Raw genomic sequence first — 19,406 nt, forward strand, 5'->3', positions numbered from 1 at the left:
CACTTAAACTCTTCCAACTGACGCATCGACTCCAACCTTGAGTGGGCGATCTACCCTTTTCTGCCCGAGGACCGCATGGCCTGAGGCTTGGAGTAGAAATTTGCATCCAGGCTGTTTCACATTCAGCTGCAAACTGCCCAGTCCCTGCTGGAGCTCTCCATTCAATGAGAGCCAAAAGGACCAATTCATCCACAAAAAGCAAAGAGGCAGTCCCAAGCTGACTGAACCTAAAGAGCTGGTCCAGTGTTGTTTCTCATGAGGATAAGGTTCAATTATTTGCCAGAGTCTTCTTTCTATACTCTCGCTTGCAAATGTGTACATATTTCTACTTACGTAAAGATAGTGGGATTTGTAACTTCCACTGTTAGACAGTATGGAATCAGTGATACCGGTGATAGAAAAAGTTTCGGAAGACTCTTTCCTTCCCACAAAGAGATGGCTTTCTCAGTTTTACTGACCCACACAGACGCTTGATATGAAAACAATCAGACGTTTTTTTGAAAATATGAAATGCCAGCTCCTGCCAGCTTACTCATACGGAAAAGCAACAAGTCTCTGCAGGGATACTTTGAAAATCTACATTAGACCGGGAAGTTACCACCTGGAATTATCTAAGTGCCTTGAGATGACATTTGTTGTATTCGGCACTATATAAATAAAAATGAATTGAATTGAATTGAATGACATATATCTAATGTAGTTGTGTCAACTGGGGGTCCATTTGTCCACATTTTCTCTTTACATCAGATTTTGAGATATCTGCCAATAAACAACCGACTTCTTTGACAGCTGGGATGGAAGGTAACCTGTTTGTGAGAACTCAAAGCTGAGATGTGAGCAGTTAACCGTCGGAATTCATTGCTTGACATGTAAGGACGTTGTCAGGCTGTCAGAGCAGAGGCAGGCCAGGGAATGGGGACACACCTATCCTCTCTTACAACATGTTACAGCAAGCGTTGCAGACAAAAAAAATCAATGGGAGTGTGGGTGGGGGGGAAAAGCTGTGAGCAAAAGAAGAGGAAGAAAATATAAGATCTGCAACAGACTCACACATCTTTTCCAGCTCTCTGAGCCTTCTTTCCTGTGCCGTGATTTATCGTTGATGACCGGGTGAGTCTGCCTCATTTTCTTGTCTCTCTGTCACGAGTGTGTTTTGGTTTCTGTCACTCACAACGTGGCAGTTTCAACTGGCAACATGCCTTTGGAATCAGAGCTGTGCTGCTGCTTTTGAAGCAGAAACTGACATTTTCAGTTACTTTTCTATCATGTGTGTTGTGGCATTTTGGTCAGGTTCGTCTGACAGCTGCGATTTGTTCAGATATGAGCGTGTCAGATGTAACCCAATCTGTGCACGTAATGCATTCATTCTAAGTCTTGTGTAGTTTCTGGAAGAGTGGCTTTTCTTTGTATGCGGAACAGGTGCACATTTGCTGGCATGCCTTTGAGTCACAGTGCACACAAACACACCTTTTCAGTCAGTCAGGTTTTATAGTCTTTGGGTTCACTGTTTGTTCAAAAGATAATGGTAAAAGAATCCCAGCAAAAGAAAGAACAGACGCACAGAAAGCCCAAAGTGACACATCAACAACCTGGTTATTGTTTTTCATCGTTGAATGATTGCACAATAAGGAGGATTTTACAGTGTGCTGCTGCTTTCATGGCACTGCCAGTGTGGTTTGACCGGGTTTCTGTAAACACAAGCCATGTGGTCACATATCTCTCTTCATCTTCTGAAACCAACTGAAAGAGCAGCTCTTTCCCCCCTTTTATTCTTATGCCAAGTAAAAGCAAGAAACTGGTTCGCGCCAGGAAACAAGAAGGAACCATAAAAGCAAGAAACGGCGCCAAATATGCGAATGTCAGATGTTTAAAGTAAACTTTTTACAAGCTCTGACCTCCACGTGTTCTTCGTAAAATTAGAATTTCTTGCTCTTTCTCTGAAGAATCTTGTTGTTGTATGTGTTGTATGTGTATTTGAGCACTACTAAATATACAGTGCTGTGCAAAAGTGTTCAGCCACCCCTCATTTCTTTTCATATTGACAGAAAAAACAGACAATAGGCGCAGCAGCTTATTGAAACATGCAAACAAAAATGATAAACAGAGTGAGGTGAAAACCTTTTGTAAAATTCTAATGGGCTTTAAAGTCAATATTTGGTGTGAGCACCTTTATTTCACAACACAGCCTGAACCTTCTTAGACAAGCTTTCTTGTCATTTCTTTAAGCAGTCTTCTAGAACAGTTCTCGAAGGACATTCCAAAGCTCTTTTTTGGATGTTTGCTGCCTTTTGTTCCGTTCAGCCTTTTGTCAGCATGATCCCACACTGCTTCAAATATTGCTGAGGCTCTGGTGGAGGGTTCATCTCTCCGTAAGAGCTTTTGACACTGATTTTCAGTCCAGGTCTTGTGCCATTTGGAATATCATTTCTGATGAGGCTTCGATGAACAGTAGATGTTCACTTTAGGGCCCCTTTGTCAGTTCTTTGTTGGATTTTTGTCACATTTCCTCAGGACATCACTTACAAATGCCACTCATCTGCTGTGGATTTTTTTTTTTAGGCTTGTCACTTCTTCTTTTGTCCTCCACTTGTCCAGTGTCAGGGGCTTTTTACAGTATTGTTAATAAATCAGAAACTCAACAAATAAGGCTGTTCTGTCAACATTTTGCAGTGTTTTTAGCTGTAATATAACCGTGTGTGTGCTTCCCTACCACTACAAGCTATTACAGCCTGAATTACCTGTGATCATCCATAATTACAGCAAGAAAAAATCAAACGAGCTGGTTTAGCGAGATCTGGATGCGAACCGTTGATTATATGCTAAAGAGTACGGACAGTGCTCTTGTGGGCGATGGATGACATCGAATGTGAAGGATGTGGTATTAAATAAGTAGTCCAAATATGTAGAACAAGTGTTGACTTGCTACTTTTTAAAAAAACCTTCCAGTTACATAAAATAGCTTCAGTGCGCACAGTATGAACCTTCTACGTGAGCCAAGGATAAATAGGAGGAGCAGTATGAGCTGATTGCTCTGCTAGTTTAGAAATGCTGTGGTATTTTCTTCATCAAAGCCCAAAACAAACAAAGCCAACGCTGTGCTACTCCGCCTAGTTGAGAGTAGAAAACATCAAATCAAATTTATAACATCCTCTTTAATGCAGATGCAAAGCTGGGTACAAGCTACATCTCAGCAAACCTTTGCACTAATCTCAGGTCTATTCTCAGCCACGGACTGACACTGACACATATGGAGAGGGGGTTAGTATACCATATATGGTAGCAAGGTGTGTTTGTGGCCCTGCATCCAAATAAAGGAACACCCAACGACAACATTGCTTGCAGATATATTTTCAAAACCTTACACTACCTTCTAGTACATTATGACAGATTATAAAGTACTTCTGAGAAGGTTCCTGAGAATAACTAAAAGGATCTTTACAACATCACAAAGCAGCAGCCCAGTGTAGGCAAAACAACAAATCCACATTTTTACATTTAGATTTTCTGAGATGTGTTCGTTGCAAAAAGATGATCTTTAAACTCTGTCGAGCAACTCTTTTTGCTTGCACATTTATGATGGTTGAAATCAAAACACTGCACATGCAGCGCCACTCCGTGAGCGTTTCTCATGGAAAAGCCAAAGGGTTACATTTGCTCAAATAACAGCCTCCACTCCGCTGGAAAAAGATTGGTTCAAGATTTTTGATTGCTGCAGGCAGGGATTTACCCCCCATCAAACCACTGAAGTGAATAAATACTTTCTGCCACAGTTACTCTCGTCTTAGAGATAAAAAGGCATTTAAAGGTTGTAGCTGGTCAAGAAGGCTTTAATTCAACAAGATTTTTTTTCACTCCTCGTCAGTTGCACTGGCTTTACATCATTTATCAAATGAGCATGCTTTGTGTTTAAAGCATTGAACTGTAGCTGTCAGATGAAGTCCGATATCTCCGTCTAAAATGCAGTGAAATAAAAGCTCTGCAAAGCATGTGAACAAACAAGGACTTTAAAAACTTTCATAAAGGCATTGTGTGAGCAATTACAGTTTTCCTAGCTGATGCCCAAATACTTATCAAATGTTTAATTCATTTAACTTTTCTATCAATTTTGCACGCTGCAAAACACAAACATTGTCCCTGTTTTGTGATGTTGCTGAACATTTTGAGTCATCCAGCTTGGAGCGCACATCAGGAAATGTGAATTATTGTTTAAATCCTGACAGCACTAGCGACTGTTGCTCACCCCTCATGTCTGGTCTTGTCCGGGATAGTAAGTGAGTCTCTGTGAAAACCTGTTACCCTCGCGCCACACTCCCACTCTTTTCTGCGTAATGTTGATACATCGAACGGATACAAAACGGAGTGCGATATAAAACATGAAGGCGAGGGCCTTTTTTAGTCAGAAATCTCTAAAAATCTTGCAAAATAATTTTGTTAATTTGAGCAGTCTCAATGGTATCTTAACTGTTATCTGTCTGAAGTTTAAGTGGTTGCTTAGCATGGAGAAATAAAAGCAATAAGTGAAGCCCTTGACAAAATCATTTAACAACCATCTCTCTTGGACAGGTAACAAAAATGTCTCAAACTAACTCGACTACAGACAACATTAACGAGAACATTGTGGACAATCATACTGCCACCACGATGGGGGCCCTTATCCTCTCCATGGTCTTCCTCTTGGGATTACCCGGAAACCTGTTTGTCATCTGGAGCATCCTGGCCCGAGCCCGAAAGCAGTCCGTCACCACCCTGCTCATCCTCAACCTCGCTATCGCCGACGGCTCTTTGATGGCTCTCACCCCGTTCTTCATCGCCTACCTGGTTTTGATGAACTGGATGATTGGGAATGTGATGTGCAAGATCATCTTCTACCTCTGTTTGGTCAACATGTACGCTTCCATACAGCTCATCATGCTGATGAGCGTCTACAGATTGGTGTCGGTCCTATGGCCGCAGCGCATCAGCACCATCACCGGCCACAGGACCATCGTACGTGTGCTGGCGGTGGTGTGGGTGTTGGTAATGGTCGCCTCTGTTCCAGCGCTTATGTTCCGAGAAGTGAGGAGCAAAGGGAATTCCTCGGCCTCGGTTTGTGACTCATACCACGATAAAAACAGTGACGTGAGTGAAGAAGAACTCGATGAATGCCATCTTACTATAAGTAACTAGAAAACATTTTCCTCAAATGTTCTGTACTCTCTCCCATTTTCTACTGTATTTCTAATGCACAGGTGATTATACAGTACACCGTGGAGCTTGTGTTTGGATTTCTAATCCCCTATGGGATCATCCTAGTCAGCTACATTTGCATCTTACGGCGGATCCGACAGACCAAATTCCGTCGCCGCATTCGCAGTGAGAAGCTCATCCTGGCCATCGTGTTGACCTTCTGCCTCTTTTGGCTGCCCTACCATGTGATCAACATGGTGCAAGTATGTCACATTCTTCAAAGCTAGATGAGCTGCTGAGCGCAGAGTTTGCTCGGAATGCGGTTATTCAAATTCAATCAACATTGACTGTTTTTGTATCCTACTCAGGTTACATGGGCTGTGTGTCCAGAAGGTGCAATGAAAGCAAGGTTAGTGATGAAACAATGTCATTTCTATGAATCTTATTTATTAACATTCGAACAGGAACCAATATCAGCCATCAAGATGTAGATTAGGGAGGACTTTCTTTTTCATAATTGATCTTGAATTTAATGCTCTGTTCACATTTCCTTCCTCCAGACTGGCTAAAATATGGCAAAGGAGTCGCGCTGTCACCTCTGCCATCGCCTTCATCAGCAGCTGTGCCAACCCGGTGCTCTACTTCTTCGCAGGGAAGTCCTACATCAGACGAGAAGGACTTGCATTCATGGCTCGCTTATTTGAGGGCACAGGGCTGGACCCCAGCAGGAAGAGCCAACAGAACAGCCAGAACAGCCGTGAAAAAGACAAAGAGGCAGAGCTTGTTACACTGAAAGACAAAGATCAAGACTCTACCACAAACTCAAGCTCAAACATCAAACCAGTGAAAAATTATAAATAGAGGACGCACGAGGCAACAGGCCTGATGTTGGTACCGCTGGAACCGTAAACCATTCAGAGTTTTAAATCTACCTTCCGTCCAATCACAGAAAAAGTTTTGGGTTTTTAGCAATCTCTGATGCACAGTCCGTTCCTGCTAATTGACAGCAGCATCGACCACAAATGATTCAACTGCTGTCTGCCATGACTCAAAATCAAATGTAACGTCATGCTGTTGTAACAACATGTTTGCTCCTGGAGGCACCATGAAATGGAGCTGTTGTTTTATGTTAATCAAGATGTGTGGGCCTAACTCTGGTCTGAAGAAAAAGCAGCGGAGCTTAATCCGCGATGCTCACACTCGTCTCCACCAGCAGACCCCTCGTGGATGGTGCCAAAGTCTTGACTGTATGTCCACTTATTTTTCATTTGCAACGCAATTCGTCATATTTTGCTTCAAATGTTCATAAAGACTGTGGCTTGCGCAGTAGTTATAAGGCGAGTTGAGAATTGACATGAAAAGACTACATTTTACTAATAAAATGCATGCTTTTTAAAAAAAAAATAATAATTTGAATTCTCTCTCGGTTCCTGTGTTATGTTTAAAGAGATGTGTGGAATCTTTTATCACCTTCCGTCTGAAAAGGTCAATTATTCCTTCCGCCTCTTTAAGACACCTCAGAAACAATGGCAGAAAAGCCTGGACTACACCTATTTGTGTCTCCAATGGGTAAGAATTTGGAATGGATTTGGGGTTAAAAACCTTTTAGGAGACTGTACAAGAACAGTAAAGGCTATAACGCTACCAGGGGTAGAAAAGCGTGTATCATTTTTGGGCAATCTATTGGCAGAAATGAAGCGATGCCTGCGAGCTGGTTCAGGCAGGCAACTCAAGCTGCTCTGCTGCCTCTCACAGGAACTGCCACTCCCACTCTACATGCCACTCATCATCAAATGTGTGTCTAGGTCTAGGCGGTCTATTTAAGCTGCAGTTGCTATTTGCTTTCTGCCTGCTTTTCAGCCCCTCCACCATCCCAGCATCCACCTGTGGGCTCCAGTTTCCTCCAGAATCCTGTAGGATTCAGTGTATATCTGCAATTTACAATGAATGTCACCAGATGTCACTACACCCTGCAAACTGGACCTTTAATTGTTTAATCTATTCGTGTTGTAGCCACTTGAGGGCAGTGGTGAGCATATTTGCAGATAGTCTCTTCACAAAACCACCACCTCAACTCTCGGAATTTGAAGAGTTTCAATGTGTGAAATAATTTGGATCATATCTGTAGCAAATTATATACAGTGTATCAAACTCATATAGTGTTCATAGTTATATGCACTATGTGTGTTTACCTCACTTAGTGTTGAACTCACAATATCTTAACATCACCACCTGATAAAATCCTGTGTCCTTCTGCTGACCTGTTGTGTTACACATAAAGGATCTAAGGGTTTTGGCAATAGATCCTATTGAAGGAGGCTGCCACTGTAAGGGGTTGCTGTTGCCATGTGGGGGTGTGACACAAAAATGTTTGCATTGAGCCTCAAGCAATTACAGCTGTAAATGTCTTGGGATATTTCTCTTTGAGATTGGAACATCCAGCTCTGGGATCCCCCCCTCCCCCATAGCTCAAGGCAAAACTACTAAAGCTCCTTCAAGCTATATGAGTTCATCTGTTGTAAAGTGATCTTTAATTCATGTGACAAATTCTTGTTCAAACTGCAGTCTTCGCTTGGAGTAGGTCATTCCAAGACATTTACAGGTTGCCTTTAAACCACTCCAGCGTTGCTTTAGCTGGAAGCTTAAAGGGATAGTTCGCCTCTTTTGACATGAAGCTGTTTGACATCCCATATTAGCAATATCATTTATGAACATTGACCTACCCCCCGCTGCGTCCTGTGAGCCGAGTTCCAGCCTCGTTTTGGCGTTGACGAAAGTAGTTCGGCTAGTTGGCTGGGGCTTAAAAAAATAAAGCGTCTTGCTTCTCAAAACAATATGCGTTCAAAAGAGTAATACATTAGCATCACAAAATCGTCCATCCAGAAAAAGTCAGACCTCACATCGCTTGGCGCTATTTCTCTCTCCCTTCGTATCACTGCGGGCTGTGTAAACTGTGCAGACCGAAGTGCAGACCGAGCAGTCCCCTGCTTCCGAGCAGCAAACACAGTAACAGGTGCGGCTATCGCTAGGTGGCTGGACGCATTGATATGAAGGGAGGCAAAAAAAGCGCCAAGCGATGTGAGGTCTGACTTTTTCTAGATCGACGAAAAAGTCAGACCTCAAGAGTCGACACTCTTTTGAACGCATATTGTTTTGAGAAGCAAGACGCTTTATTTTTTAAGCCCCAGCCAACTAGCCGGACTACTTTCATCAACGCCAAAACTCGGCTGGAACTCGGCTCACAGGACGCAGCGGGGGGTCAGTCAATGTTCATAAATGATATTGCTAATATGGGATGTCATACAGCTTCATGTCAAAAGAGGCGAACTATCCCTTTAAGACTGTTCTCGTGCTCTGGAAGAATGAAGCATGTCTTCCTTGAGAATTTGCATGTATTTAGCATCATCATTGTATATAGCATATCTCCAAGGCCCTGAAGATGGTGAATATTGCCACAGCATGATGCTGCAACCACCACGCTTCACTGATGGGACGGTGCTCTTGGGACGATGAGTGTTAATCCCACCATTGAACTCTTTATTACTTCTTTGATTAATGTCCTGACGTATATATAGTGATACTGAGTGACACTTAGTGTCAGGATCTGTATTTTTGTTCTGTTTTGTGTCTTTGTGTGTTCCTGAGCTCCATGGGCGTGGCGGCTGCTGACTCCTGCATTTACGCTCCAGTTCCTCCTCTGATCCGCGCCCAATTGTTGTTTCAGCTTCAGTTGATTCTACGCCGGCCAAGTACCCCAGTGTTCTCTAGTTTAAGTCAAGTTTAAGTCAAGTTGTTCACGGAAAATATCTCTAAAGGAATCTTGTGTCTATTTTTCAGTCTTACGGAGAACCCACTCAGCACCAAGGAAAGTCAGTCCAAGTATCAAAGCCTCAAGTAAGTGATCAGTACAATTTATCCTCTCCCAAAAGCAAAGACCCAGAACTATCACAGAAACAACACTGGACAATGGAGCTCATTAATTTGCACACATACCTTTATTTGCACCTTTGTAAATAAATCACTTGTCCCTCACTTAGCAGTGGGTCTCAGTCTCCTTCTGGATCCTGCCTACCGGTTAACCGTAACACTTAGATCACATGCACCTGGACGGAACTGAACAAATAATGTAATCCTTACAAGATTTGTGGTTGGCAGCACCACATCTTGGGAAGACAGAAAAGAACGAGGTGAACTCGGTGATCATTTTTTGTTCTTTAAAGGTACAGATGAATCAGACTTTGCAAGCCTGAACGGTAATGTTTTCAGTGTAGAAATACAGAATGAAGTAAAACACGACACGTCACACGTGTGGATACAGTGGAATACATTATGTCCCTCAACTTGACACAAACAGGCTATGTGGAAAGAGGTAGGCTGTATGCCGTAAAATAGCTGCCAAAAAGTCTGACACATCACTAAGAACAATGCAGAAGGCAGAGGTAGGATTTAAAACTCTTGTATCAACAAGTTAGACACAGTTTACAGGAATATTCTCCCCCTCACTGATTCGCCCTTATGACGGCATCTCATGCTAATCGTTCCTTCATTCCTCCTTTACTGTGAGGTACCAAATCATGTGTGAGTTATTGGTAAAAGTCCGACTTTTTTTTTTACAAACAGAAAATGTTCAATTTTTTTCCCTCCATTGAATTGGTGTGTCTGTCAGTGTAGTGTAGCACAATTAAATGAATAGAATGAACAATGACTTCCTCCAAACACAGTGACCTCAGTCTAGCTTCCTGTAGTCAATGTTTTTTTTTCCCCTCACATGACCCTTCTTACTCAATATATTTAGTTGTTTTTTTTTTTTCTCTACACACAGAGACTTAAGAGTAGACAGGGGAGTGGATAAGTTTGGTCCACGTGTAAGGGAGACTGAATCTTTTGGAGTGGATTTACCGTTTCTACTGACAAAAACAAGATCATCAGGTGAAAGTGAGTTTGAGAAAACAGTTTTGTGTCAGTGGGCCATGTGCGTTTGAAGATTAGAGATTTGAAAGAGGTTTTAAAAGGATCTTATGTTTTCTCTATGTGCTAATAGCCTTAATTTAATATTAAGAATAATTCAGTAAGAGTTTCCGATGAGTTCTGCATTCAGGTTTAAATGGACAACTAACAGAAAATGTTAATCTGTACTGATGAGATTTCAGCTCGAAGGTATGAAAAAGAATAGTTATGCAGCTTGTTATTTTGACTTTTCAGCTTATTCACATGTTGTTGTTTTTGGCTCATTACATTTTTTTTGGCTTATTTTTTCATTTTTTATTTTTTTCCCCTTGTCCTGTCCAGCATTATGGCAGCAGAATTGTAATCTGAATACCGTTTATACTAAACACATGTGCTATCCCAAGGAAAGCTTTATGAATGTAAAGCTCCCCTTGATGCCCATCAACTCGTCATTTTTATTTATTTATTTTTGTTACAATACTTAACATGATATGATAGTGTGATAGTGCCGAACCGGACCGGGGGACAGAGAGAGAGGGAAAGAGAAGAAGAGAAAAAAGGAACAGAAACATGAAGAGACAAACATAAAAAAACAATGAAAAATCAGACAACCAGCTGCTACACCTATAAAAACAAAACTGAAGACAATTCACGGCTTTTGTGGGGAATCCAGTCTTAGAAGCACCAGGAGCACCTGTAAGCAGACAAGCAGAGAACAAACACACAAACAAACAAAAAAGCACAAGCAGCAGCAATCTCATACAATACACAGGTGACCTTAAACCACAGGACAGCACAACAACTGCTTTTTTTTTTGGCTTATTAACATGTGTTATTTTTTTTATCTCCTCCTTGGAATTATTTGGAAGGCCTATTAACAGACAACAGAAACACGTGGCTGAAAACATGATCTGTCGAGGCTTAAACTCAACTGTGTGTTTTTGATGGTTGGATGCAGTTCTGCTCTCCACCATGTTCAATTCAAAGTGTAGAAAAAAGTGCGAAAAGTTTTGAAAATGGCACAACATCTTGCAGCACTGTCGTATTATTCACATTTCACAAATGTTTGACGCAACATCCTGTTTCCTGCCCTTCTCTCGTTTTAAAGGTTGTGTCAGTTTCACAGCTGCTGATACCGAGCTCACATTCCTCAGAGGTTTTATCGATGGCATCCAACATAAACTCCACCACCTCTACCTCCTTCCAGCAGTCCTCCCCTGCCTCCTTCTCTCTGCCCATCTCGGTCTCAGCATGGGTCGGTATCGTCATTCTGACCATGGCGTTTTTGCTGGGCTTCCCTGGGAACCTGTTTGTCGTTTGGTCGGTGCTTTGCCGAGTGAAGAAGCGCTCCGTGACCTGTTTGTTGGTGATGAATCTGGCTGCAGCCGATGCCTTTGTGCTGCTCAGTGCCCCTCTTTTCCTGCGATACCTGGCTGGAGGACGGGGCTGGGAGTTTGGCTCAGCAGCATGCAAGCTGGTGCACTACTTGTCAAATGTGAACATGTACGTGTCCATCTACCTCATCTGTCTGATGAGCATGGACCGCTGGCTGGCTGTCACCAGGCCTTTTGTGTCCCAGAGAATGAGAACCAAGCGCTCCCTTTTGGTTCTCCTGCTGGGGGTCTGGGTGTTGGCGTTCGTCCTGTCTCTGCCGATGCCGTTCTATCGCAGGTGAGACTCTGACTACACCCACATGAACCTATTATTTCTAAATGTGAAACGTTTCTTCTTCTTTTTTTTTTATGGTTGCTGCAAAGTGATTTTAATGAGAAGTTCCTAATAGCTTGAATCACTTTCACGGGCTTGCTGAGACCTTTAAACGACATGACATCACAGTAGTAGAGCGCATGGAGTGGATACTGGTTGGATACATTGCCAGTGACCGATTTGATTTGGTGTGATTGGATTCTGATTCAGCTTTTAATGTTTGCTTAACAGATTTATTCATTTTCTCATCTAAATCAAGTCATTTCTGTAAACATGGCATTGGTTAGCTGCGGTCAGAAAAGAGAACTACATTATTTCTGGTATGTGGCAAAAAAAAATCTCTTGTTTGGCTTCATTCTTTATTTTGATGCGCAGATTTATCAGTGAAATATTTTTTTAATTTGGCATCCTTCACCATAGCTTTAATGTTGCTAACCTGTTTGTGACAGGAAAGCTGTCACTGTCATAACATAAGCGTTACCATAGCAACCAATTGGGCAATAGATTATATTTGCTGCAAGATTGTGGTTTTCAAAGAACTTGTTTTTTTTATATTGTGTGCTGTTATTGAGTTTGCCAGTTTCCACTGTTCTCACTTGGCTGAGTTGCTGTTTATCTGTCACTGGTGCAATAATGGTGCAGGCTCACTCTTGCACTTTACTAACACCTTTTTGTGGAAATTTCACACTTGTTGTGTAAGCAGTACCTCAGGACTTCAGTGAACTCATATCAAACAAGGAAATTGTTCAGCCGATTTATAGTGTTTGATTTGATTCAGAGGTTCCTCTTCAAATGCAATTACAATTTTAGCATCAAAATTGGGTTAATTTTGCTTTAGTTAAACTTTGCACATCTACAACCAACCACTGCCACCTTCATCTAACATATAGCTAGGTAATTCTGCCGCCTCTTTCCTGCTAATGCATTTTGTTTGAATGCCAGAATTTACAGAACAACTCAACTCCCAATTTAAATTCCAAAGAGAAGAATAACACATTTCTTTTATTGACCCAAGTTTACATGATGGGCTACGTATGTGAAAATATAGCTGAAGTTACCACTGGTGGATTAGATTGTGACAAATATACACAGATAGTGAAATGAGGAAACAATTGACAAGTTTAGTGTGCAGCCGTGGCCTAGTGGTTAGGGAGGTGGACTTAAGATCAGAGAGTTGTAAGTTCAAATCACACCATTACCTCTCCCCACACCTCTATCCATGGCTGAAGTGCCCTTGAGCAAGGCACCTAACCCCACATTGATACCCTGTATCTAAATAGCTGTAAGTCGCTTTGGATAAAAAGCGTCAGCTAAGTGTAATGAAATAATGAATAATAACAATGAACTGATGTGAAGAGATGATCTCATGTTACTATTAAACTTAGTGAAATAAGTGTACAACTTCCCCTTAGTGGACAGCACATGTCCACTAAGGGGAAGTTGCCTTGCATGCTTAGTTTATTTGGTTCGGGTGAAAAAAACTGATTTGAGCTGATTCAAAGGAAACTAATTACCCTTCATATTAAACTGGATACTTTTCTTTGGTATAACAAAACTCACTACACATGCTTTGCGCTCAATTGAAAATATAATAGAAGTGCATAGTAGTAAATGGAAGCTCCACACATCCAAACACGGTCGCTGCCTCTAAACCTTACCTCTATATTAGTGCAATTTAAATCATTGTTAAAAACTCATCTCGTTTCCTCACCCTTCCCTTTTATTTCCCAACTTGATCACCTCTGTAATTCTTATATTTTCTGTCTTTTTTTGTTTTTATGGTTGTTGTATTCTATTTCTGTGAAGCGTTTCGGTTAAAACGTGCTGTTGTAAATAAAGGTGACTTGACTTGACATGTGATGGGAAGGGATGTTTGGTTTTGAAAAGTTGCTGGCTCATTCCGTTCCTATTTGTCTGAATCTCCCACTGTCTCTCCAACAGTAACTTGAAGAAGATACTGAAAAACAACATCACCTTGAGCTTTTGTGTCCCATACCACTGGCAAAGTGTAGGCCACCAAGTCTTCCAATACCTGTTTGAGACCATCATGGGCTGCCTGGTGCCATTCTCACTCGTCAGCTCCTGTTACACCTCAGTCATGTGTCGCCTTCAGACTGCCAAGTTCCAGCGCAGAGGACAAGGCAGCCGCCTGATCCTGCTGATCATCTGCACTTTTGCAGTATTCTGGCTGCCTTATCACATTGTCAACATAATTGAGGTGATTCTATTTAACTACATAAGATATAAACTGTTACTGACTGACCTACATTTTCAGACAAAATTGGTTTCTATTGTTCCAATCCAGCCTCTGATTTCTCCTCTTGCTCCCTCAGGTGGTTGGTCGTTTGCTGGGAAGCAGTTCAGTGATCAAGGCTGCTAGTACAGCCCGGCCCAATGTTACAGCGTTTGCCTACTTCAGCAGCGCAGTCAACCCTATCCTCTACGTGTTCGCCGGCAGCTCCCACATCCGCCAGGCTGGGCTCAGCTTCATGGGCAAGCTCTTCGAGGCCACCAACTCTGAGAGCAGATCCACTTCCACCTTCAACCGCAGCTCGTCAAGGGACGAGAGCTCTGTTCTATACACGCTGTCGGTTAAACTCGGGAAGCCATTCAAAGGAAAGAGCAAGGACAGGAGCAGCAGTGTTGCCGACAAAGAGCCTGAGCTCAAGACGCTGGCAACTGTTCAACAGCTAGAATAACACCTAGCTGTTTTACGTGGACAACGTTCCAAAATCTATGAACTACCTATACAAAGACATTATCATTTTTGAGTATGTACTTCCATTGAGCTTTATTGTATTGGGTTTTAACTGAGCATGTTGTTCATCCAATCATGAAACAGCACGAAGTTTATATAAAAAGTTTATAACTGTACATATGTGTGTGTGTATACATACATATATATATATATATATATATATATATATATACATACATATATATATATATATATATATATATATATATATATATATATATATATATATATATATATATATATGTGTGTATTAGGGATGGGACGATATGCTTTGGTCACGATTCGATTGTATCACGATTCTTGATAATTGCGATTCTACAAGTATTGCGATTCGATATAATCAGTAATTGCAATTTTCTTCCTCCTTAAAAAACAAACAAGTCGAATCATACTCTTCTAAAATGGATGTCGTTCCAATAAACAATGCACATCAGTCTGTGTCAGTCAGTCCAGCAGCTGACATTTATTTCAACTGAGACAAAAAGAGGTACTTAACATGTACAGCATTCTTTAAAGTTTACAGTTACAAAATTAATTGAAATGTCCACACAGCACAAATGTGGGCTAGTTTTAACATAACTTAATGTAATGAATTGATGAAGTTTTTCTGGACACGGATGTGACGTAATATAATCGATTCAGGGGAGAAAAATCAATTTTTAAAATCATCCAATAAAAAAAAAAAAAAAAAAAAAAAAAAAAAAAAAAATCGCGATATGTACATGAATTGATTTTTTTCGCCCACCCCTAGTAAGTATGTATATAAATATGTATAAATAGTTTTTAAAGAAGGAAAGGTTTTAATGTAAAACAAACACCGAAATACACTTATTTATATTTACTTGTAGCAGTTTGAACTGCAGAGTTACAGATGTATTTTTTCAAGTATAAGCGTGTAACAATGATTCTGTGCACATATTTTAGCTGAGATGCTGTTTTTTTTTTTTTTTTTTTAAATGAATAAAGCTTTCTTAAAATTTCAAAGTCTGCCGCCGTATTTCTTTTGTACGAGGAAATCCTCACAGACATTTAAAATACTGGCTTATGAATTGTCCTGTTCAGTTTGAAATACCATGGTGAGGTTATGCTGTTAGTGAGGCAACGTTCAGCAGCATGGACAGAACATTTCACAATAAAGATTTCACTTAAGTATCCTTCCTGTCATCATTCTTAGCATCACTCAGCTCTGTGTTACTCAACACCAACTGACAGGTTTGTATTGCAAGATTTCCTGTGGTTAATCTAATCTAAGGGGGAGAGCGCAGGCTGTACAAAAAAGGTTGTGTCCTTTCAGTCGTGTCTACAGTCTGGTAAATGGGTTAGAAGCATTTCATCACCTTGTTAAAGGTTTTATCTTTTTTCCTCTCTAATGTTCATACATACGGTCAAGTGCTATGGTAGGAAGCATATGAATGGTAGGAAAAGGGAAAAGAAGATCTGATTCGCGCTGCAGGCAGCGGTTATAGGCAGGGGTGTGCTAAACAAATACCTATACTACAAGTATGGCTTAAATGATTCAACAGTTAGCAAAAGTGAATTTGATTTGATGCTGTGTTTTGCTCCATTTTGAAATGAAACTTTGTTTGATCTTTGCCCGTGCTACAAAATATCATCATGTTACTTGGCATTAAAACAATCACTCAGACCAGATGAGACACTGCACCATTTCTGTTACAATACAACCTACTACTGATTGACTTAAGGCTTCCAGTTACCATTTAGACAATTTCTATCATAGCTATATTGAGTAAAGGGTCCACACTTACTATTGTAGCTTTTTTAAAATTTGTTAATGTTCTGCAAAGTGTCACTTTGGATGCGTGTCTAAACTAAAACATTACTATGATAAAACAAAAGAACAAAAGAACAAAACTGACTTGACAAACTTGACTTGGTATGAACAACTGTGGCAAAGGAGCATGAAGGATCTGGCAAACTGAAGGAGGAAACCTGGAAACTAAATACTGAGGGAGTGATTGGTGAGTGAGTGCAGCTGTGGGGAAAAACACAGGTGACGTGAGTGAAGGTGATGGCAGGGCAAAAGAAGCATGGCAAAAACTAAACAGGAACTTGAAACTTAACAAAACTAAGGCCCTGTTTACACGATAGGAAGACGCGGTTTGACCTCTCATTTACACCAAAACCCCGTTTTTATCACAGAAAACGATTATTTCTAAAACCTCCGGCCAAAGTGGAGATTTCTGATAACGGCGGTTATGTGTTGCCGTGTCAACTGGGAGAAACGGCGTTTTAGGTTCTTAAACGTCACATTATGTGCCAGAAAATGCTTAACGTCATGCGAGCGCCTTATGTTTACAGTTTGTTTGGCTACTGATCAGGATTATCATGGATGATGTTAAAGTTCTACTAATTTTTACGTTTGTGCAAACGATTCTGGCCTTATTGCATTTGCAACAACTGCTCTACATGGAGGAGCAAAGGCGAAGGATTACACGGAGGTCAGCATTTTTACTGCATCTTTCCCTTCCAAGACGTGGGTACATTGCCTACCAACGTCGCCGCCGCCGGTTTTGGATCCGACCTGGGCGAACTGTGGTCTGGTGGGAAAACTCCGAGAAAGAAGTCGTTTTTGTTGGTGTCGATTCTAAGGATTTTGATTGGCTTGCATGGCTTTATTCCTTTCCCTACACTGCCGCCGATAGGTTTGGCATAGTTATTATGGCGCTTGACGGCGTATTTATGCGGGTTGATTTAAAAGACAAGTTTTTTGAAAACTATGTTGTGTGCACGATGTTATTATCGAAAACGGAGGGGGGGAAATATTCGTTTCTCTAAATACCCGGCTATGTGTAAATGTGGCCTTAGACATGAAAGAAACCTAAAACATGACCAGAGCTGTAAAACATGGAAAAACTAAACAGGACCTCGAAACTAACAGACATGACACAAAGTACTTTACAAAGTGTTTTTCATTCGAATATTCACACAAACACTCATATAGCACTTATTGCTTATGTATCATTAGTATGCAACGCTTTTTCTCCTCTGAAGAATCTCACACCGGTTATCATATCAGGGGCAGTGTGGGGTTCAGCGTCTTGCTGAAGAGCACTTTGTCAAGTGGGCCGCCAACCCTCTGGTTTGAGGTCGACGCTCTACCCACTGAGACAAGCGCACCCATTGCTCTGATTTTGGGTCAGTTAAGTTTAAGGGGATTTTTCTTTTTTTAAATTGGGTAATATGAGGTACTTATGAGCAGTCAGTGTTTAACCTACGATAGTAGTCAGGGTATGGAGAATAAGAAGTTTTATTAACAGGCAAACTAAAACTGTAAGCTACTCAGAACGGGGCCACCAGAAAAGCAACAAACAACTCAAACCTATAAAATTTCATATTGGTCCAAGTGAAGACCATGCCACTTCACCATCAGTGTTGCACAGGGTGGGTTTGCGTCACACTGTCCATATTGCCACATGATGTTGCAACCAGCATTGTTTTTGAAGTCAAAGAGTACATTGTTGCTACAGTACACAGACGTATGGCACTGGAGGAAGTGTAAAAAACTGTTTGATGCAGAAGCGACATCCTGTAACTATCCACAATATTTCTAACCACACATCTGGTTTTAGATGTTTTGGATTGATATGGTTGTCTGTATTGTTTATCTCTATGTGGTCCTGTGATGGACTCTCGACCTGTCTAGGGTGTACCTCGCTGCTCCAGCCCATCTGCAACCATGAGTTGGATTAAGCAGGCATAGAAAATGGATATATGGATGGATGGTTGTTTTAGATTATGAATAAATTGCTCTTCTCGTCACTCTTAGCTTTAGCTCTCACATCGAGAATGCAGCGGATTTTCCACCCTAAAGGCAGTCTGAGTGCTGTCTGCTTAAGATAAGTACTTCATACAACCCCACTTGAAAAAAAACTCTAAATAATCCTTTAAGGCTTCCTTTACTGCCACTGTAAAATAAACAATGCCACGCATAATCTTTTAGATTTCTCTTCACTTTCTTGGTAATACGATTTTATGGTATTTTAAGTCCGGTTTGCTATAAAAAAAGAAAAAAATTCAATTGTGATCTCTTTAGCTGGTACTCCCGTGACATTTGCAACTGTAAGATTTATACTCCACCCCTGAAGTAGCTAGTGGTTTATGCCGATCACCGAATCAGCAGCAGTCAGCCGAGTAATACACAAACATTCATGTAGCTATAGTTAGCCTAGCTTAGCCTAGCACTTAGCCAGGCTGTTTAATCAACAGTAAATGATAGACTTTAGAATTTCTTTTTAATTTGTGGGATGCCATCATATTTGATCTATTCACACTCAATCAGTTTATAACAAACACGTTGCCATACTTCTTAACAGTGGAGGCTAGCTCGAACTAAAGTCCCTTTTTCAAAGCATGTATTAAACTGCTTTGCAATCGGATGTTTCAAAAGACTGTACAAAAAGGATCAAAATATATTTGTGCAATAGGTTGTGTTCATGTGGTACTTCCAAGTGTCTGCAATAAAGTTACAGCTAATTAAACACAGTCGATTGCCATAACAAACCTACCAAATTGCCAAAAGGAAGCCATCTCATGAATAAATTACAATGTAGATGTAAAATATATTTGTACCCACACATGCACTTACTTGCTTGCTTTTGACTCAATATCATAAACATGGCTATTGAGATGATATTCAAAATAGATGTGATGTGAACTGTCTAACTTTAGACTGCTTCAGTCTAATATATCCTTCAGGTGTAATGTTAGATATTCTTAACTGAGAACAATGACCAAAGAACACAGCTCAGTAAAGGTAACTCTAAAACTATTTCAAGGAGATGTCTTTGGCTCAAATCATATATCATTA

At 40.9% G+C, this 19,406-nt stretch overlaps 2 protein-coding genes across 5 annotated transcripts; both read left to right on the forward strand.

Annotated features, from left to right (window-relative positions):
• The first annotated feature begins 1,002 nt into the window (after positions 1-1,002).
• On the forward strand, positions 1,003-7,818 carry LOC142368578 (leukotriene B4 receptor 1-like). Its single transcript, XM_075450782.1, has 5 exons — positions 1,003-1,110; positions 4,564-5,118; positions 5,229-5,429; positions 5,535-5,575; positions 5,727-7,818. The coding sequence occupies exons 2-5, from the start codon at positions 4,573-4,575 to the stop codon at positions 6,025-6,027; spliced, it is 1,089 nt and encodes a 362-aa protein (XP_075306897.1). The 5' UTR covers positions 1,003-1,110; positions 4,564-4,572; the 3' UTR covers positions 6,028-7,818.
• A 687-nt stretch (positions 7,819-8,505) lies between these two features.
• On the forward strand, positions 8,506-15,564 carry ltb4r (leukotriene B4 receptor). 4 transcript variants are annotated; one of them, XM_075451327.1, is made up of 6 exons: positions 8,506-8,915; positions 9,004-9,060; positions 9,989-10,101; positions 11,222-11,784; positions 13,762-14,038; positions 14,154-15,564. In XM_075451327.1, the coding sequence occupies exons 4-6, from the start codon at positions 11,279-11,281 to the stop codon at positions 14,517-14,519; spliced, it is 1,149 nt and encodes a 382-aa protein (XP_075307442.1). In that variant the 5' UTR covers positions 8,506-8,915; positions 9,004-9,060; positions 9,989-10,101; positions 11,222-11,278; the 3' UTR covers positions 14,520-15,564. The 4 variants fall into 4 exon arrangements, with proteins under 4 accessions (XP_075307442.1, XP_075307444.1, XP_075307443.1 ...); XM_075451329.1 differs by having other exon boundaries at positions 8,506-9,060; positions 9,989-10,095; XM_075451328.1 differs by lacking the exon at positions 9,989-10,101.
• The last annotated feature ends 3,842 nt before the right edge of the window (positions 15,565-19,406 follow it).

Source organism: Odontesthes bonariensis, chromosome 19 (genome assembly GCF_027942865.1).
Source record: "Odontesthes bonariensis isolate fOdoBon6 chromosome 19, fOdoBon6.hap1, whole genome shotgun sequence".
In the NCBI taxonomy this organism is placed as follows: Eukaryota; Metazoa; Chordata; class Actinopteri; order Atheriniformes; family Atherinopsidae; genus Odontesthes; species Odontesthes bonariensis.